Source organism: Lycium barbarum, chromosome 6 (genome assembly GCF_019175385.1).
Source record: "Lycium barbarum isolate Lr01 chromosome 6, ASM1917538v2, whole genome shotgun sequence".
Lineage (NCBI taxonomy): Eukaryota > Viridiplantae > Streptophyta > Magnoliopsida > Solanales > Solanaceae > Lycium > Lycium barbarum.
The window spans coordinates 1,823,184-1,845,299 of record NC_083342.1 but is presented as its reverse complement, the minus strand read 5'-3'; the positions used below and the strand labels follow the sequence as shown (position 1 = coordinate 1,845,299).

General features: G+C 37.7%; 2 protein-coding genes across 2 annotated transcripts; both read right to left on the bottom strand.

Annotated features, from left to right (window-relative positions):
* Positions 1–3,983: 3,983 nt before the first annotated feature.
* Positions 3,984–5,582, bottom strand: LOC132600293 (uncharacterized). The gene has a single exon (XM_060313359.1). The coding sequence runs from the start codon at positions 5,580–5,582 to the stop codon at positions 3,984–3,986; it is 1,599 nt and encodes a 532-aa protein (XP_060169342.1).
* Positions 5,583–12,039: 6,457 nt separating this feature from the next.
* Positions 12,040–21,775, bottom strand: LOC132600415 (cytochrome P450 71AU50-like). The gene is made up of 2 exons (XM_060313568.1): positions 20,873–21,775; positions 12,040–12,731 (listed from the first exon to the last, which is right to left on the bottom strand). Exons 1-2 carry the CDS (start codon positions 21,758–21,760, stop codon positions 12,120–12,122), a joined length of 1,500 nt encoding a protein of 499 aa, XP_060169551.1. The 5' UTR covers positions 21,761–21,775; the 3' UTR covers positions 12,040–12,119.
* Positions 21,776–22,116: the final 341 nt, after the last annotated feature.

Here is a 22,116-nt window from a genome sequence, read left to right as displayed (position 1 = left end):
ATGCGTCATCGCCGCATCCCGTGGAATAAGCTAAAGATCCCAACCTTCGACGTCGCTGGGTCGGTTAGGGGTGTTGCTGTTTTACTTTCGTTTTCCCATTAGTTACAGTAGAGTAGGGCTTCTCCCGTGTTTTCTGTCATACTGATGTATCCGACATAGTCGAAATTTTGTGGAATGGAACAACCTTTAATGGGACATTGCGAATTGGTTTATATTGGACTTGATTGAGCATTCCATGTGCATTGTTTGTACCTGAATGTTTGTATATGTCCCTGCAATATTTGATCAATAGTCTGTAGTTCTATAATTTACAAAAATTCGAAATGTTTCGCTACCGGCTCCCAAGTTCGAACATTTTATTCAAAATTCGACCGTAATTAATTCGAGACCACATCTTTTGCGACCGATACAGAAGGTTTACTCGATCACAGTGACATTCGTGTAAGAGCCCGACCGAGGTCTCATCGGAAGGTCGATCTGCTTAAGTACGATCTGTTGATCGAGCAGTTGTCCTGGTTCCTTCTCGCGTACGTTCCCCGTGGTTGGATAAGATCAAGGTCACATCCATCATATCCGTCTGACATCGGCACGTGTCAAGGCCCTATTGGTTCTGAAGACAGTTATGGAAGGCTAACCGTCTCGGCCCCACTCTATAAAAGCAAGTTTTCCCCTTCATTTTTCACTTTCTGACTTTTATCAAAGAGAGTTTTACCTTCGTGCATGTTGATCTTCATATCTTCAAACCTTCAAATATCCATATCTCCTTATCAGTTTCCTACTCAACCTTCAAATCTTCATTCAAACCTTCTTACCATCATACCTCTGAGATGACAAGCAAATCTTCAAAGGCTAAAACCGGTGAGACCTCCTCGGCTCCATAACCGGAGCCAGTACTGACTGACTTCATTCCTTAAGATTGCTCGACTATCCGGGATTTCAAAGTCGAGAAACATTCTCAACAGGGGGATCGAGGTGTTGAAATATCAGCTTATTTTTGCACGATACCCCAGAGTAAACTCGAGCAAGTCAAGGCCGATTGCGAGTGGAAGGGTAAGGAAGTCGTTATTCCCGACTAGGATGAAACCATAACGACCCATGTGGAAGGGTATTTAAGTGTTTATACCTATCCTTTCACATTTAGCGCACTCGATCCCGTGGTAGTGGATTTCTTCTAACAGTTTGAGTTTATCCTCGGCCAAATTCACCCGTCGTTTTGCAGGATCGTTGTTCTCCTCTGTTATTTTACTTCAAATGTGAATGCTCCATTCACGGTGCACCATCTATTCAGGCTACATAGTCCCGTGTCTTTAGAGGGGGCATGATTAAACAATTGTATCCCTGCGAGGTTATATCGAAAGAGAAGAAAAACTAAAGAAAAGTTATTCGTACCGTTAACAGTAATATCATTTTAGGTGTGCTACATTCCAGTTGTGTTTCAGCTACTGTCCGCTTTCGTTCTCGAGCTGATAGGAACCTTTCCCGGTTATTCCAGTGACTCGGTACGGTCCTTCCCAATTCGGGGCTAATTTCCCTTCATGAGGGTTTTTGGTATGAAGCGTGACATTCCTCAGTACCAAGTCCCCAATCTGAAAATGCCTGAGGTTGGTCCTCCGGTTATAATATCTTTGCATCCTTTATTTTTGTGCGGCTATCCGGATATGAGCAGTTTCTCTCCTTTCGTCTACGAGATTCAGATTGACAGACATTGCTTCATGTTTCGAGTCCTCAGTGGCATATCGGTGTCTTGAGCTTGGCTCTCCAACTTCGACGGGTATCAGGGCCTCGGCTCCATATACAAGGGAAAACGGAGCCTCCCCGGTTCTCGATCTTACCATTGTGCGGTAGGCCCATAAAACCTCGGATAGAACCTCCTTCCTTCGGTGTTTAGAGCCGGCCAGTCTTTTTTTTAAATTCTGCAGTATAGTTTTATTGGTAGACTCGGCCTGGCCATTCGCGCTCGGGTAATATGGGGTGGATAAGATTTTCTTGATTTTGTATTCTTCAAAAAACTTTCTGACCTTACTACCTATGAACGGCTTCCTGTTATCACACACGATCTCCATGGTTAACCCGAATCGATAGATTATATGGTCGTAAATGAAATTAATGACCTCTTTTTCCCTGACTTTCTCGAGTGCCTGTGCTCCGACCCATTTAGAGAAATAATCAGTCATAAGTAAAATAAATTGCGTCTTATCTGGTGCCCATGGCAAAGGCCCCACTATATCCATGCCCCATTTCATGAATGGCCATGGGGAGAGTATCAGATGGAGCTCTTCCCCGAGTTGGTGTATTGACGGGGCGTGCCTTTGGCATTCGTTACATTTTTGAATGAAGGTTTTGGCATCTTCCTCCATCTCGTTCCAGTAGTATCCTGCTCTGATCAGCTTACAGATCAATGAATCGGCTCCCGAATGGTTTTCACAAGTCCCCTCGGGAACTTCGCTCAAAACGTAGTCGGTTTCCCCTGGTCTTAGGCATCTCGCCAAGGGGCCGTGGAATGACCTTCGGTATAACTGGTCATCGACCAAACAAAACCTAGCTGCTTTGGTTCGGAGGGCCCTTGATTCCTTGGCATTGGATGGAAGCTTTCCTGTTTGGAGATAGTCTATGTATTTGTTCCTCTAATCCCAAGTGAGGCTGGTCGAGTTTATCTCGGCGTGGACGGTCTCTATGACGGATTTTGGCAACTGCACCACAGCTCCGGAATTGAACCCATCCGATTCTACCGAGGATCCCAGATTTGCTAGGGCATCCTCCTCATTATTCTGATCTCGGGGTACATGTTCCAACGTCCACTCCTTGAACCGGTGAAAGATAACCTGTAATTTTTCCTGATATCTCCGCATTCGATCATCCTTGATTTCGAAGGTTCCGTTTGTTTGGTTGACTACCAGAAGAGAATCGCATTCGGCCTCAATAATGTCGGCTCCCAAGCTTTTAGCTAATTCTAAACCTGCAATCATAGCCTCATATTCAGCTTCATTGTTAATCAAATCAGCCGATCTCTAATAGATTGTCTTATTACGTCACTCGAGGGAGGTTAAAGAACGATCCCTAACCCGGACCCTTTTACATTAGAAGCACCGTCTGTGTAAAGAGTCCAGACTCCCATACTAGTCCTCGAGGTAAGAAGCATTTCCTTATCGACCTCGGGAATCATGGCCGGTGCAAAATCATCCATAAAATCCGCTAGTATTTAGGACTTGATCGCAGTTCGGGGTTTGTATTCAATATCATACCTGCTAATCTCCATAGCCCACTTTTCCAGTCGGCCTGAGAGTTCGGGTTTATGCATGACATTTCTTAGGGGGTACGATGTTACGACGCATACGGGATGACATTGAAAGTAAGGTTTTAATTTTCTAGATGCACTCAATAAAGCCAAAGCGAGTTTTTCCAAATGTGGATACTTGGTTTTACCATCACCGAGGATTCGACTAAATGATGTTACTACGCATACGGGATGACACTGAAAGTAAGGTTTTAATTTTCTAGATGCACTCAATAAAGCCAAAGCGAGTTTTTCCAAATGTGGATACCTGGTTTCAGCGTCACTGAGGATTCTACTTACATAGTAAACCGGGTATTGTGTACCTTTCTCCTCTCGAACCAGGACACCGCTCACCGCTATCTCGGACACCGCCAAGTATAGATACAACTGCTCGTTCGCTTTTGGCGTGTGGAGTAGAGGTGGGCTTGATAAGTACCTTTTGAGTTCTGCTAAGGCCATCTGACATTCGGGGGTCCATGCAAAGTCAGTCTTTTTCTTTAGTAACGAGAAAAATTGATGACTTTTGTCTGAGGATCTGGAGATGAATCGGCTTAGGGCAAGTATTCGTCCTGTCAATCTTTGTACCCCTTTAATGTCGTTGATCACGGTGATATCTTCAATCGCTTTTATCTTATTCGGGTTTTAACTCCTCGTCTGGTGTGTCTCCGTTCCGATCTTCCAAAGATTCCGGGATCGAGATCTGTGATTGCTATTTGACATTCTTCCCTTCGTTTCGATTTGGCGCCTTTATAGTCTTAACAGATTCTTCAACCGCGAACATTTCTTTTGCGGCCTGCTGTTCACCACAGACGGTTTTGATACCTTCTGGAGTCGAAAATTTCAATACCTGATGCATAGTCGAGGGAACCGCTCTTACGAGGTGAATCCACGGTCTGCCCAACAATGCATTGTATCCTATGTCTCCCTCAATCGCATAAAATTTGGTCTGCTGCGAAGTTCCTGCCATACTGATCGGTAAAGTGATCTCACCCTTCGTCGTTTTGCATGCCATGTTGAATCCATTGAGGACCCGTACTGCCGACACAATCTGATCTAATAGTCCCAGCTGTTCGATGACTCTCCATCGGATGATATTAGCCGAGCTACCTGGATCAATTAGCACACGTTTAATTCTAAACTTATTGGCAAGGACAGATATTACCAGTGCGTCATTATGCGGCTGGGCGATGCCTTCCATGTCCTCGTCATTGAATGTGATGGGGCCATCGGGGTCATCGTTCCGGATGCGCTTTTCCCTTGTTATGAAAATTTTTATGCGTTTTAGAACCGGCCCAATGGGGACGTCAGTTCCTCCCTTGATCATGTGTATCATTTGCTGAGGCTCTTCCGGCCTATCCTGCTTGTTGGAGTCTAGGTTTTTAAAATGGGTTTTTGCTCGTTCACTTAGGAATTCTCGAAGATGTCCCAAATTGAACAGACGGGCGACCTCCTCTCTCAGCTGTCGACAATCCTCGGTTCGATGGCCGTGAGTATGATGATACTCACAAACAAGACTTTTATCCCGCTTCTCTGGATCAGATTGGATTGGCCTCGGATGTCTTGTTTCTTTGTTTCGGATAACGGCCGCCGCTATAGTTGCTACATCGACGCAAAAGTTGTATTCGGATAACCTTGGAGTTTCTCTGTTTCCCGAGGCTCTATCGACAGCATTTCTATTTATCAAATCACAACTATTTTGTCCTCGATCATTCCTTCGATCGGTCCTCCTATCATTCTTGCCTGATTCACTGTTGCGCCCGTTCCCCTTTCGATCGAGCGGGTAAGGCTGGTACCTGTCATATGATGATCTGGAATCTCGATCTACCACTCTCCTCGAGCGATCAATCCTTTTACCGGAATGCCATGATACTGAAGCAGCCCTCAGAACCTTATCATCTTCGACCCTGATCTTCGACTGATACCTGTTGTGTACATTGGCCCAGGCGATCACCGAGTATTCTATCAGATTTTGTTTTAGCTCCATAGATGTGATCGAGCTCCTCAAATTGATCCCCTGGGTGAAAGCCTGAATGGCCCAAATGTGAGTCACTGGAGGTAAGTCCATGCGCTCTATTTGAAATCGAGCCATAAACTCGCGGAGGGTCTCGTCATCTCGTTGCTTAACGTTGAACAAGTTCGATTTTCGAGTTTCGACCTTGATGGCCCCAGCATGGGCCTTAACGAAAGCATCAACGAGCATGGCAAATGAATCAATCGAGTGCTCGGGCAAGTTATGATACCAAATCATAGCCCCCTTTGACAGAGTCTCCCCCAAATTTCTTAAGTAGCACTGATTCCCTTTCGTCATCGGCGAGATCATTGCCCTTAATAGCGCACGTATACGCAGTCACATGCTCATTTGGGTCTGTTGTCCTATTGTACTTCGGGATATCGGTCATGCGAAATCTCTTGGGGATTTTCATCGGTGCCGCACTCGGCGGAAATGGCATTTGAACAATTTTTTTTGAATCCGGTCCCTTCAATACTGGTGGAGCCCCTGGAATCTAATTGACCCTCGAGTTGTAGTTCTCCACCTTCTTGCTATTCGCCTCTTTCTTCTTTTCACCAGAATCGACTCGTTTAGTCAATTCCTCGAGCATTCTTATCAATTTGCTTCTTTGCCCAGGGTTGTTCTCGTTACCCAGCAGAACACGTCTTTTCTTCGTATCCTGGGTCTGTTCTGATGGGGCAATATCGGGTGCCTGACCCCAGTTTTGCAGTTGTGCTATGATCTCTTGCTGGGCCTGCAACTGTGCCATAGCCATGTCTAATTGGTTTTGGAGCTGTTGCAGCATGACTCCATTATTCTCGCCGGCCGGTATGTTACCCACCAATGATCCGACTTGAGCAGGATTAACGGGGGGCGCGTTGTTGTTTGGTACGTCCCCGTCGTTGTGCTTGTGATGGCTTGGTTCCACTTGGAAGTTGACAGAATGGGAATCCGACATTCTGGTACACCTGAAATCAAACCTTAAAGAACAAGTGAAGAATATCGAGTGTAACCAGAATGTTGTATTGAATCGCCACTACTATCTAGGGCCCCACGGTGGGTGCCAAAACTGTTTAACCTTAAAACGGAGAACAATTAAATTTATGCGTGATGCCAAAAATATATGGATAAATTCAATTACGAATTAAATAGTGAAATAAGGCAATAAGTAAACGAAGAAGCAGTAATCTGACCGACTACCAAGTATGTCTAGCCTCGGGTATAGAGACCGAGGTAGATACTTCTGTTGAACACTTATACGGTGAATAATAAACTTAAGAATAGATGGGAGTGATTTCAAAGGACTCTTATTATTCTTGATATGAATTCTTTTGTGTTTTTGTTGCCAACCCCCCATAATGGATGGGAGCCTCCTCTTTATATAGTAGAGGAGTCTCAACCCTAGTACAATTCTAAATAAAGAAAAGAAATCTGGTGACAGCTGTTACCGAGATCGGTGCTGTAGACACGTAATTTTGACCCTCCCCGTGTGTTTCACCTTATAGTTTTTAAATATTTCTTTTAATTTAAATTTTGACGTGTTAGTTTCATTCTATTTTTATTTAGTAGGCTTATTTGCGAAAATAAAAAAGAACAAAAATATTTGTTATTTTTAGAGTATAAATTTTGTGTTTTAAAGAAAGAAAAATTACAAAAAAAATGCTTTATAGGTTTTAATTTTGCTTAGCCAGTTATTTATTTTAAGAGTATTTTTTTTAGTTATCTAGAAATAGTTATTGAATAATTTTTGTTTTTACACTTTTAAAATAAAAAATAAAAATGAGCAAATAGGATTACACCACCTCACCACAAAATGATAAAGTTTCGTAACAAATCTTATCAAAATGGGAATGGGTCACGTTTTTTTGGAAATATTATTGTTAGGGGATGGGGTCCACACAATTAAAAGAAAAAATGAGAGAAAGAAAAGAAGAGGGCAACATATAAGGGGAATTTTGTTTTAGGTGGTCCCCGTGATTTTGTTCCATATACAAAGGGTCACGTTATTTTGGGATATATTGTTGGGTGTGGGACTCGCAAAAAAAATGAAAAATGAAAAAAATTAATAGGGACATCAGAGGGAAATTTTATTCTTGTGGACCCCATAATTTAGCACATGCACCATTTATAAAAATAACAACAAAAGAAAAAATAAAAATTCGGTTTACATTATAAAAATCCATCTGCACCATTCCAAGGCTCATGGACCCAAAAAGCCTTTTCATTATTTTTCAAACCCTACATATTATAAATTGGACAGAATCCTAAAAAAGAGGGGACCTAATACTCAGCAGTCACTTCCATAACAGTCGCACCTAAAAAACCTAGAAACCTACATATCATATTCAGCCGCAAAAACCTAGAGGAGCATCGTTAAAATATAGAGAACAACTTTTACTAAAGGATTTTTTTTTTTTTTGGGACTGCCTACTCTTTTGATAGCAGTAGCCCACCATACTTCTCTTCCAACACCTGAACTTTCAGCCTTCATCCAACACCATGTAAGCTCCACCATTAGCTCATCATCTTCACCTGAAAATCACCCTTAAACACCCAAAACTTATGAAAAACGGAGTACCTTGAATCCATTACGATTTCGGGTCTCGTATCTCGTTCTTAGGCTGAGTTAACGAGGTCGAGGTTGTTGTTTGAAGTCCTGCTCGGGGTCTCTGGCCGCTGGTTCCGCTCAATGTCGCCGGTGAAATATTCGGGTCAATAGCTTCGAGTTCCTGTAACTTAAACAAAGATTCATCTATACAAAGGTCCATGTCTTCTTTTATGCTATTCTTTTAGAATATTTTGGTTAAATTCATGTCAATCTTTAGGTGTTTTCATTTCAGTTACATGTCTGATATAATTGCTAAGTTGCTATATTAAGTTTGTTTGTCAACAATATTAATCGTGAGCTTTAGTTTTCCTATCTCTTTAAGTGCAAATCGAAAAAGAAGAAAAGTAGTCTAGTTAAAAGTAAAACAAGATTACGTGCTCATCAGATGCATGGGTAATATTTTATGGAAAATTTGTTAGCTTGGTTTATGGATTGGTTAGTGTTTGCTGTATACGTATATCTTCAATTGCTAATGAAATGATATATGGGCTTTGTGGTCAATATTAATTAAAGGTTTTATTGTCTAAACTAGTCACTGTAATGCTGCTAAAGTTGAAGTCTTTTTAACCTTTTTATTGCTCTCCTCTTTTGTTGTTTATGTTCGAGTTCACGTTTCATTGATATGGATAGTAGAACGTTGTGGTATTTTACTTACTTTTTTTTTATTAAAAAATGATTTAGCTATTAATGTACGGATATGAAGGAATCGGGTTGGTGTGCCACTGTAAGAAAACTCATCGATTTTAACGGGTTTGGGTATATTAGCTACATATTGTCAAGATTGTAAAAAGAAAAGATATTTTTATGAGTCCATTATGCCATTCGATATTCGGTTTTATAACGTCACTTAACATCGTATTAGACTTAATGCTATCCTATTAGAATATAATTGCTCGGTGGAAATTTAATTGTTTCTTTTCATGATTGGTTCAAGATAAACAGATGCTTGAATGGATAAAATTATATCTTTGTTTCATTAAATTTTTACTTAGGAACTAACTATGTGGTTGGCCATATCGTACCTGCAAATCATTTTGTTTACATTACTATTTACTATATAAATCGGTTGATTGTTCTTGCGATATTATTGGATCATTTCGTTGAAAGATATCCATTGACTTTCGAATAAGAAGAAACTGATAAGTCCATTTGGCCGAGATCAAACATTAAGGCCCGATTAATTAATTAATTGTGAGATGAGCGACATGGGGCGTGAATTATTTTAAACCCCGTTATTAAGAATAAAAGAAAAGAGCGGAAAAACCAATTGTAAATGAGCGAGATAGGTTGCGAATTTATTCAAAACCCGTTGTCAAAGAGTGCAAAATGACTAAGAAATAATAACCAAATAATTTTTAAAGTCTCGGATTTTAGAGACAAATAATTGCTCTTGACGCTAGATGAGCTTTAGGCACGTTTCAAGATGTTTGTTTCGATTAAGAATGCGGTTACGCATCTTATTTCGAGACATTTTTTAATAACTCGAGGATGCGGTTACGCACCTTGGCTAAACTCGTTTTAATAATTAATTTTGTTTCGAGTAAGAATGCAGTTATGCATCTTATTTTGAGACGCTTAAAAGATCCGAAATGCGGTTACGCATCCGAGTTAAAACCAATAAAAATATCAACAATAAATGTACGAGCAAATCAAGGCTTGTAACGCAATATATCCAAAAATGATTTAAGCTAAGTATAAGTCGATAAAGCGACCGTACTAGAACCACGGGACTCGGGGAATGTCTAGCACCTTCTCCCCGATCAACAGAATTCCTTACCCGGTCTTCTGTTTTCGCAGACCAATAATAAAAGAGTCATTTCCTTTTGATTAGGGATTCATAAGGTGACTTGGAACACCAAAACTCAATTCCAAGTGGCGACTCTGTAAATAGAATAATCCCTTTTCAAAACCGTCACTCCAAATGGAAAAACCCTTTGATAATAAAAACCTGTGTGTTAACAGGTGCAGAAATATCCGGTTGAGGGCGGATATTTCGGCCTTCTCCTTATGGCAGTTAACCGCCATTCCTTTATCGCCTCGTTCCAGATCGAGCTCGATGCCTCGTTCCCGATGAGCCGGTTGTATGGTGCCCGAGCATCACCATGACAACGGGAAACCGAGTGTGCCCTTATCCTCGGTTTTACCCGTATACACCTAGAATAGATCATTTTCAAATTGTAGGGATCTAATAGCTCAGTTGGTTGACTACTTGAACTTTCACCTTATTGGTGAGGGTTCGAATCCCCACATTGTAATTCCCTCCCCCATTTCTCCTTCCCCTACCCCTGTGTAATAAATAAATAAAAGTTCATTTTCAAATTTGAATCACTAATCTTTCTTAGGGATATAAGAAAGGCGATCTGTTAGGATTTGGTGTTAAGTAATTAGAAATATAATTATACAATTACATAATTGCCTTAGATTAAGCCAGAAGAGGAACATAGCCAGCCCTATACTTCTAGGCTTGAAAGTTTTAATCTAGTGGGTGCTCTCTATTATAAACTGATCATTTTTCAACATATCTATACGACTATCAGCCTGTAGCCCAAACTCATTAAATAAAAAGATGCACATCCATCATGAAATCCACACAATTATGTAACATGTGTCTTGTACTCTTGTTCACCAATAACTATCATTTAGCTTATTTGGAAAAACTGAATTAGTAAGTTAATATCATATTCATATTTGATAAAAGTTGTAATTTTAAAATGAGAAAACGTCTAAATATGCCGCTGAACTTTGGGAAATGGCTTAAGTATGTCATTCGTTAATAGTTTAAATATGCCCCTACCGTTACAAAATTGTTCCAAATATGCCCTTATTCACTAAAGGCGGGAGGTTTTTATAACACATGACTTCTTTTTTTACAAGAGAAAAGGCTCAAAATTTGTCCTTGAACTTTGTGAATAGTCCATATTTACCCCTGAACTTCGCGAAATTATGAATATTTCATCATCCATCATCATTTTACTTTTATTGTAAGACCAATGATTCTCAACCACTGTAACTCATTCTTAACCGTCACGATATTACTTGAAATGATTTAGAAGCTAAATACTGTATTTCTAAGTTTATTTCAGCATTAGGAGGTTAATGGTACGTATGAAAGGGTAATTTTTATCTAAAGTGACTTCAATCATCAATGCGAAATAAGTTTGTATTCTTGAACTAAAATTCTATTTTTGGCAATAGAAGCTTAGAGAATTTGGCATTTTTCACAATAAGATCATGAAACTTGATCTCTAGAAGATTCACATTAAAATAGTCCCATTTCATGACCTAACGGTACGCATAGAGACGTAACTTTGTCATTGTCATACCATGAAAAATATGTTAATAGCCCAACAATGACTTTAATTTTAGTCCCCAGTAATAAAACTTTAGCAATTTTGGACTTCCGTCAGAATTCTTTCTTCTTCTTTTCGTCCATCTCCCTCCTACGTGATTATCCTCATATGTGTTTTTTGAAGTTGAAAACGTATTAAGTATTGTGGTTCCAATTACCAGACTATCGAATTAACGCTGTTACACTAGACATTTTTTTAATTCAAAAAAACAAATTCAAGGCAATTGCTTACCACCTGAAATACATTATCAAATTTCATATGAAATTTTTATTCAACTACAACTAACAGTGTAGAAATCGACTAATCAAGTAAAATACAATACATAACAAACTACTTCAGACCTGAAAAAAAGCCTTTTATCACTGCAGTTGGACGATTTCTGAAACAAAAATCACTACTGAATTCGTTAAGACCTCACAAAAAAGTTGTGATCAATAAGATTCTAAAATACAACTGAACCTTAAGTGTATTTTGAAACATAAATCATGTATTTCGAATTACATGTTCAATAAAGTACGCACTGTTTTGCTTTTCCTCTTCAATTTAAGTTTATGAATTTTGAATTTACGTTACGTAATTTGAAGAAGAAAAGAGGAAGGAGAAACGTGTAGAATTATGAAAGCTAATAACAAAGGAGTGAATTGTGGAAGATATTATTTTGTTTTCCTTATTTAAACGGATTCACTCCACATTTAATTCCTATTTTACAGCGTTCTATTTTTTGGATACAGGATCTGCGTGTATTCTAATACACGCAAATACAGCGCCGGTTGCTACAAATAGTAGCTACGAATTGAAAGCAAGCATTAAAAGGTAGTTATTTATGTAAGTTGCCCTTTAATTTATTATCTTAATATCAACTCAGCCCAACCTACTCATTTGACATTCTAATAGCAACTACACATGCAATCGATAAGTAGGAATAGCCATTAGATGTTGAGCTCTAGCCATAACTAAACCAAATTTCTCAGTCATGTCTAAATTCTTTGGCATCATACCATTTGGTAACTCCCAGTCAAAACAATGAACCAATTGCGCTAGCACCAAGCGAACGATTGTGAGCCCTAATTGTAATCCGGGGCAACTTCTTCTCCCAGAGCCAAATGGCAAAAGTTGAAAATCACGTCCACGAAGATTGATGTTACTACCAATAAATCTTTCTGGCATGAACGTCTCGGGTTTGGACCAAACTTCTGGATCTCTTCCAATTGCCCAAGTATTTACTAGAAGTCTTGAACCTTTAGGTATATCAAATCCATCAATTATGCAATCTTCGATGGATTCATGAAGCAATAGTGGTATTACGGGGTGAAGCCTAAAGCCTTCTTTTATGACCATGTCTAAGTACTCTAATTTTTCCAAGTCTGACTCTTCCACTATTCTATTTTTGCCAACTACTTGTTCCAATTCGTTTTGTAATTTCTTCATTACTTTCGGTTGCCTTAAAAGTTCAGAAAAAATCCAATCAATTGCAGTTGATGAGGTGTCCATTGAAGCTATTAGTAGATCCTGCATAGAGAGCTCTTTTTCAGTTGCTAAATTAATAACATTCACATGTATGTTACTCCATGTTGAGTACATTATCAATTACTTTTACCTAGTAAATTTAAGAATTGCAAAACGAATCTTGTATCAGAAAAAGTTGTTCAATTTGAAATATATTAAGAAGAAGAGGGTTCATTCCCCGGCAACAACAATTAACTTTACTCGATTTTTTTTTATGGAATAAAACACCACTAGCACACAGCTAGATGGTTTTAATTAAAAAGAAATAAGAAGAAGAAAATTTTAACATACTTTATTTTAAGTTATATAAATCATCATCATAAGGATCTTTTTACACTATCAAGTCACAAATGATTTCTACATGTAAACCTCCTTAAAATGTGGAATTCGTAATCTTGAAAATAAGACAGGTTACCTGCTATCATAGATAAAGGTGGTTTGACGTTGTAAAAATTCCTTATATTAACGGTGTATATACTTAAAATTTGAGTTTAATTTAAATTATATAAACCAACGGCATAAAAAAAATTAGAGAGGGAATAAGGTCTTTTATGGACCAAATTCAAATGGCTAATTCTAGAATTAAGAGACAGGAAAAAGGACAAACTTTGGTTTAATGTTTTGCACATAGTTAAGGTGTCCTCCCAGAAGGTTTTTTTTTTTTGGAAGCTTAGTTGTGTATGTCTAGTTGTTGTCACACAAGGATCAAATATTAGTATGGGATATTACATAGATAAGGATGTATACACTACTTGTAATTTTTGGATTGAAGCAAATTTCCCATAAAGTGAGGGATGTCTAACTTGCTTGACACTACTCTTCTCTTTTTTAATTTTTTAATTTTATTGGGTGCCCCTTCTTCATGTCTTTATCTATTGGCTTGTGATAACGTCCAAATACACTCCTCAAAGAGAAAGTGTACACGGTCGTATGCAATATATTTACCCAACTATGAGTCGGGGTCGATCCCACAGGGAACAATATGCTAGGCGATTAAGAAAGTAAGGAACTTTCACCAACTACGCTAAAGCCAAACGATAGGTAATATTTTGGTTTTTGAGAAAATTATGACTAATGCGGAAATGTAAACTAACCTAGAAAGCAAGTAAAATGATCAATGGCCACAAGTTTGGATAATAGGAAATTACACTCAAGTAACGATCCAACGTATTTTATGATTTTACAACTAAGAGCGGGTTTGTGTCAATAGATAATGATTTCTCAAATCTCATTGAAAGTCTTCCAACCAAATCAATGAATTTCACTCTAAGCTTTTCCAAGCCTTAGAGTGTGATATTAGGCACAATCAATTTAATCTCAAGTAACTATCCTCTTCCGAGCTCAAGTTATTAGATGAGTTTAATGACCCAAATTCTTGTTAATTAATCTTTCCCAACCTAGATTTCCTTTTCCAAGCTCAATCTAAGTAAATGGGTGAGTCCTAGGGTTAGCTAATCCCTTTGGAAACATTCAAGAACGAGATTAATTAAATCAACAAAGACCCACTTCAATAGCAATAAAAATCATTCAATACATAAGCAAAACAAGAGTTTCATTCAACACTTTAATCATAGAATATTTCCATAAACGAGATTCAAGTGAAGAAAATAAATACTACACACTTAGATATACAATACAAAACAAGGAATTGAAGAAAGGTTTAAGAATTATCTCATTAAAGAACTCCAATCTTCTCCTCCAATGGTGTAGGTGAAAGAAACCCTAGCCTCCAAGCTTGTAAAATGGCAAAAGATAGAAAATGTTTTGCCCTAGCCTCTCTTTTGTAGCTCCCCCCAATTTTTCCAAGTCCAAAAAATGTCAAAATCTGCCCCCATATTTCTGTTTTTGCAATTCTGCCCGTTTTTGCAAAACTGTCCACTTTTTGACAGTTTTGCAAATCTGTCCCGTTTTTGCAAAACTGTCCAGTTTTGACAGTTTTGCAAAAATATCCAGTTTGACCTCTTTTTTGACTTTCTTTTCACTTGGTATCTTCCGATCACTCATTTCAGCTACTTGGCTTGTTTTGCTCTATTTTGTTCCATTTTGGTCCATTTTGATCCATTTTGCTCTTTTATGCTCTTCGGGCATCTTTTCCTACAAAACAACATAGAAACACAAAAAGTAACAACAAAAGTGCTTAAGGAGTCACAAAAGCTTAAGGAATTAGCGTCGAATATCGCGTAATTTCACGACTCATCAACACCCCCAACTTAAAGTCTTTGCTTGTCCTCAAGCAAACTAAAACCAAAATCTCAATGAGGATCCATTTTAAGCACAAAAGCATGACTTTGGTTGGTACCAACAATTAGGCTACAAGCATGTGAAGCTTCAACCAAATAACTCCCTCATTCAAAATACAATTTCAAGAATGCAATAGAGATTTAAAATAATCAAGCAACAACACTCAAGTCTCAATAAGTGACTCAAAACCACTAGTTTGCTAGATATGCTCACTTAACTCAACTTGGAATTTTTGAACATCACCACTCTATCGTAATCCATATGCCCTCACAAGAAAGAAAGTCCCAAAATCACAATATTCACAGCAACGACACAAGGGACAAATACACAAAAGTCGCTCACACTCAACAAAGAAGTTCTAGTGCTAACAAATATCACACCATAAGCTTGCCTTTATTTTCGTTTATCACTAACTCAAGAACATTTAGTTGGAGATCACATAGGGACTTTTTAAGCTTGTAATGTAGGCTTAGGGAAGGGTAGGATAAGTATTTGGGATACAAGTGACTACGCCCTCCTTGAACACTACACAAAACCTTTCGTCCACTTTCCTCTTCATTTCAAAACAACACTCCTTCCTTTGCATACTAGTTTCCCCAATTATTCCAACTTCCTTTATAAAGTTCCAAAATATAATGTGCTAGCACATGCCACCCCCAACTATAAATGTTGCAGTGTCCTCGCTGCACATAATCAAAACAAAACATAAAAATAGAAAAGGAAAGAAATTTTTTTTTTTTTTTTTTTTTTTTTACTCACTGGCACGACCTGCGACCCCACATGCGAATCGCAGGTCTGACCTGCGAGTCGCAGGTGATGTCACCTGCCAAATTTTTTTTTTTTTTTTTTTTTTTTTTTTTTTTTTTTTTTTTTTTACAAAGATGCATTTTTTTTGCACAAAAAAGTTTGCAACCTTTTTGTATTTTTCAATTTTTCTTCCTTTCTTTTGACTTTTTCACAACACCAACCTTCACCACTCTCAAGCAACACTAACACCCCCAACTTAGGCTTTTGGCCTCAAATTCACAATTTCATGTTCAAGGAGGGAAACGTTCAAAAGAGAGACTTTTCATCAAACATGGTAAAGGCTTGTAATGTGGCAATCAAAGAAAAGGTCATAAGCTCAAATAGGGTTACTAGTGATATTATTTATGCAATGGTAGGCTAGAAAGGCTAAAGAGGTTTTTTTTTTTTTTTTTTTTTTTCACAAAGATAGCCCAAGGTCATCTCTCCTACCAACATAATCAAAATTAGCATTGAACGACTAACCGGGCAAGTTCTAGATGATAAAAGTAAACACAAGATTTATTCAACAAACACTCACACACATGGCATATGAACTATTCAAGGTGGATCAATTTCACTTCCCAAGCAAGAACAACTAGTTCAGTATCTCATAATCCAAAGTCAATACACTAGTAGGTAGAGAGTCACAAAATGAGCCAAAAAGTTGTCACAAAGATCATTCTTTCCTATGCACCTTGCTTTTTAACTTTCACAACAATTTGGAGAGGTATTCACATTTCAATTTCACATGCAAGAGACTAACTCTATTAGTACCAAACAAGCCAAGAGTTTTCACATTTTTCCTCAAAGGAGAACCTACGCCTAAACTTACAAGACTAATGAAAGAAGATAAAATAATAAGAGTGACTAATCCACAACATGTCAAAACAACAAAATTTTTAAAAATTTTGAGCAAGTTTCAAAATATAATGCGCTACTACGTGCCACCCCCAACTATAAACATTGCAGTGTCCTCGCTGCACATAATCGAAACAAAACATAAAAATAGAAAAGGAAGAAAAAAAAAAAAAATTTTTTTTTTTTTTTTTTTTTACTGGCATGACATGCGATTCGCATGTATGACATGCGAGTCGCATGTGATGTCACCAGAGAAAAAAAAAGTTTTTTTTTTTTTTTTTTTTTTTTTTTTAGTGTCTGTCACCACATGCGACGCAACATGCGATTCGCATGTATGACATGCGAATCGCATGTTGTGACACCAGAAAATATTTTTTTGCAGCTTTTACTGGTTTTGGGGGCTGTCCGGGTATCCGATATGCTCAAAATAACTCCAAAAGTTCTGAAACTTTGCAGATTAGTCAAAAACCATAAACTAAACTATTCTAAAAAATAAAATTTCAAAAACGATTAAAAACTTTTAAAACGATGGGTTACCTCCCACCAAGCGCTTGATTTAACGTCGCGGCACGACGGTTACCTTTACCACTTTTCCTTCCATTTGGAAGATATGAATTTGCGCCCCAACTTTGAATCAAGGTTCCGATGATGCTCGTGAGGCGGTGGTAGGAAGTCAAAGAGGCCAACCCTCAGGTGTCGCATTTTGCACTTCTTGGCCCGTAAGTGAGGCATGCCATTTTGTCTTCTTGGCATAGCAAACTTCAATATGAAAACGCTTTCTTCTTCATCTCCAAAATTCTCCATTGGCTTGGTTAGTTCAACTTCCATATCATCAACCAAGCACAATGTTGAAAAATGGTTAGAATGTGGTCCAGCGCGCTCAAATTCCAAATTTGCATGAGTTTTGACATCCTCACCAAAAAATGAACTAGAGTCTTCAAAAATTATATTATGAACTCTTTTATGCAACTCTAGTATCATTTCTTTAACTTCGGCATCATTCACTAATTTTGGGTTGGTAGGTTGGCAATTCGCCATTAGCTCATCAAAATCAATCTTGACCTCTTCTTCATTGGAAACCAACTCAAAACTACAATCCATGGCCCTTTGATATTGAGCATCACATGCCTCAATCTTTGCATTCAATTCGGCCTCCAATTTTTGGATAGTAATTTCAAGTAGCTCCACTTCTTGACTTTGCTCAACATGCATTTTCAGAAATTCTTCCATCATCCGCGAAATGCCTTCACGGTGATTTCCATAGGCTTCAAGTTGTTGAGCTTGATTCATTAGCCAATCTTGGCTCAAAATTTCCATTTTGTCAAAATTTTCTTCATTGTGAGAGTCGTCCAACTCTTGTAAAAATCCATCCATGGTGAGATATACCTTTTGGATAGTTTCATCATCTCCATGTTGAACTTCTTCCCACAATCTGGTCAAGACTTGCCCATAGTTTTTGTTCCTCCCCATTATGCTTTTCAAAATTTCCTCAACTTCTTCTTTTTGAGAATTGGAGATTTCTTCTTCAAGATTTTGCTCTTCTTCTTCAAGTTGAACCACTTCTTCAATTTCACAACTTTCGTTGTGGTCACACGAATTTTCGGGCTCATCTTGTAAACTTGAAATCTCTTCTTCAACCATTTCATTTTGAGGAGTTGACACTTCCATGACAATTGAGGAATTGGCATCCTCCAATGAATCATTCATTCTTTTCATGGCTTCTCCATTTTCTAAAACGGATTGTTGGAGGAGCTTTCGCTCTTCCTCCATTTTAGCTTCTCGATCTAAGTATGTTTGGAGCATTGCCATGATGCCTTCATATCCGGCACTTTGTCCTTCACTTGTCATGTTGTTGGCCCTGTCAAACTCAAAAGCACAACTCGCATTTTCGTTAGAACAACTTGGGGGAGGGGAAGTAAAATAATTGGGACAATCACCCCAATGTCCACCTTGGCCACCACATACATTACAAATACTCTCATCATAGGATTGAGACGGTGCACACATCTCTCTCCCGGGAGCATATTCACAATCTTGCCAAAAGTGGGGTCCTTCACAATATGGACATGGGTCATCAAAATATGGATTGCAACCATCAAACCCATTTTCGTTTTCATTCCAAGATGCCATGTTTTTTTTTTTTTTTTTTTTTAGAACTGGACAGTTTCTGCAAAAATCAAAAACTGGACAGTTTTTCAGAACTGGACAGTTTTGCAATTCTGCAAAACTGGTCAGTTTTTCAGAACTGGACAGTTTCTGCAGAAGCAAAAACTGGACAGTTTTTCAGAACTGGACAGTTTTGCAATTCTGCAAAACTGGTCAGTTTTTTTTTTTTTTTTTTTTTTATATAAAAATAAAATCAAGCAAAGAAAACAACTACACTAATATTTACGAATTTTGACCAAAGCAAGCAAGCTTAAATCCCAAACTAACCTAAATACGCCAAATTGTTCCCCGGCAACGGCGCCATTTTTGATAACGTCCAAATACACTCCTCAAAGAGAAAGTGTACACGGTCGTATGCAATATATTTACCCAACTATGAGTCGGGGTCGATCCCACAGGGAACAATATGCTAGGCGATTAAGAAAGTAAGGAACTTTCACCAACTACGCTAAAGCCAAACGATAGGTAATATTTTGGTTTTTGAGAAAATTATGACTAATGCGGAAATGTAAACTAACCTAGAAAGCAAGTAAAATGATCAATGGCCACAAGTTTGGATAATAGGAAATTACACTCAAGTAACGATCCAACGTATTTTATGATTTTACAACTAAGAGCGGGTTTGTGTCAATAGATAATGATTTCTCAAATCTCATTGAAAGTCTTCCAACCAAATCAATGAATTTCACTCTAAGCTTTTCCAAGCCTTAGAGTGTGATATTAGGCACAATCAATTTAATCTCAAGTAACTATCCTCTTCCGAGCTCAAGTTATTAGATGAGTTTAATGACCCAAATTCTTGTTAATTAATCTTTCCCAACCTAGATTTCCTTTTCCAAGCTCAATCTAAGTAAATGGGTGAGTCCTAGGGTTAGCTAATCCCTTTGGAAACATTCAAGAACGAGATTAATTAAATCAACAAAGACCCACTTCAATAGCAATAAAAATCATTCAATACATAAGCAAAACAAGAGTTTCATTCAACACTTTAATCATAGAATATTTCCATAAACGAGATTCAAGTGAAGAAAATAAATACTACACACTTAGATATACAATACAAAACAAGGAATTGAAGAAAGGTTTAAGAATTATCTCATTAAAGAACTCCAATCTTCTCCTCCAATGGTGTAGGTGAAAGAAACCCTAGCCTCCAAGCTTGTAAAATGGCAAAAGATAGAAAATGTTTTGCCCTAACCTCTCTTTTGTAGCTCCCCCCAATTTTTCCAAGTCCAAAAAATGTCAAAATCTGCCCCCATATTTCTGTTTTTGCAATTCTGCCCGTTTTTGCAAAACTGTCCACTTTTTGACAGTTTTGCAAATCTGTCCCGTTTTTGCAAAACTGTCCAGTTTTGACAGTTTTGCAAAAATATCCAGTTTGACCTCTTTTTTGACTTTCTTTTCACTTGGTATCTTCCGATCACTCATTTCAGCTACTTGGCTTGTTTTGCTCTATTTTGTTCCATTTTGGTCCATTTTGATCCATTTTGCTCTTTTATGCTCTTCGGGCATCTTTTCCTACAAAACAACATAGAAACACAAAAAGTAACAACAAAAGTGCTTAAGGAGTCACAAAAGCTTAAGGAATTAGCGTCGAATATCGCGTAATTTCACGACTCATCAGCTTGTAATATACATGTAGGGATCATGGCCCAACCCCCTTCAATGATGGTGATATTAATTACTATTAAAAAAAATATGGATGGTGCATGTAAAATCATCCAAGGATATCTACAAGTAATACACATAAAAAATCGGATTTGTAACCTTTAAAATAAGACAAGTTACTTGCTACAACAAATCAAGATGAACTGCGAGTGAAACTTATTTTACCCTTCAGTGAATATAAGTTAAACTTAACTAAAAATATATCGCGCGATGGAGTAAAAGAATTGACAAAGTCATCCAAAAATATCTACAAGTAGCCCTACATAAAAGTGGAATTTGTGATTTGGAAAATACGATAAGCTACCTACTATAACAAATAAAGATGATTTTGCTAGTAAAATCTTTTTACACATCGACAAATATTCTTTAAACTCAAATTAAATTGACTCGCAACTCTATTCATGTTATGATGAAGAAAACGTTACCAGCAAAATAGCTTTGACATGGCGACGATCGAACTCAAATTCAACTTCGCCGGATTGCATGATATTCATCATAGTATCAACAATATCCTTGGTTTGCTTCTCCTCCTTAGAATCTTGAATATGTTCATCAATAACTCTCTCCAAAAATTCATCATAAATCTTTGCTAATTCCTTCATACGAGGAACAAATCCCTGCAGATCAAACGTATTAAGAAAAGGAAAAAACTCACCAATATTTGGTTTTGATACTATAACCAAACTCTCGTGAATCACATCCATAAAACCCCTTTCATCAAATTCATCATCCGTGTATTTTTTTCCAAATACCATTAAACATGCCATGTTAGCACTTAATGTGGCAAGTTTAGCACTAATATCAACTTCAACATGACTACAAGCTGCCCGATTGATAAAAGTCACAAAATTTGCAACTTCTTGTTTTCTCATGGCTTGAAATGAATTGATCTTTTGAGTAGTAAGCAATTCTAACGTGCACAATTTTCGCATATTTCTCCAATAAGGTCCATATTTTGCAAATGTCAAATTTTTCTGATTGTACATGATGAATTGAACAACGTTATTATTTGGTCTACTGGCAAAAACAAGATCATGGTTTTTCAAGAATTGTTCAGCAGCATGAGGAGATGAAGCAACAATTATAGGAACCACTCCAAATCTCATGCTCATTATGGGACCATATTTTTTGGCTATTTGGTGAAGATCTTGGTGGACATTTTTGCCAATCATATGAAGGTTTCCTATAATTGGAAGCCCTTTAGGGCCAGGAGGAAGTTTTTTCATTTTTTTTTTCATGAATTTGTTTTGTAATTCTTGAAGAAAATATAGCACTGCGAGTAGTGCAAGAACTTGTAAGAATATTGAAGCCATGGATGGAGATTATGGTGTTTTTGGCTTCCTAACTTGCAAATTAAATAGAGTTAAGAGTGGTGGGTGTTAAAGAAATTAAACTAATTATGGGTACTAGGGGTGGGCATGGTATGGTATATACCGATTACCATATCGAAACCGAAATTTTTGATACCGCGATTTCGGTATTAAGGTATTTGGTATTGATAAAGAAAATACCAAAATACCGAATACCATATCGAAGTATTCCATATAGTTACATATACAATTCATATATATATATATAATACTAACAAATATATAATTAGTATTAGTACAAACTGATTGTTTAGACGTTGGAATTGCTTGTACTTTCTTTTGAATAGTTTACACGTGTA

Bases quoted from the DNA above. Each gene is read 5' to 3' on its own strand.
- LOC132600293 (XM_060313359.1), bottom strand. From the start codon at position 5,582: ATGACGAAAGGGAATCAGTGCTACTTAAGAAATTTGGGGGAGACTCTG.
- LOC132600415 (XM_060313568.1), bottom strand. From the start codon at position 21,760: ATGGCTTCAATATTCTTACAAGTTCTTGCACTACTCGCAGTGCTATAT. The intron at 12,732-20,872 runs GTAACGTTTTCT...CTCTCTATGCAG, and splicing joins ATGTCAAAGCTATTTTGCTG to GATCTACTAATAGCTTCAAT.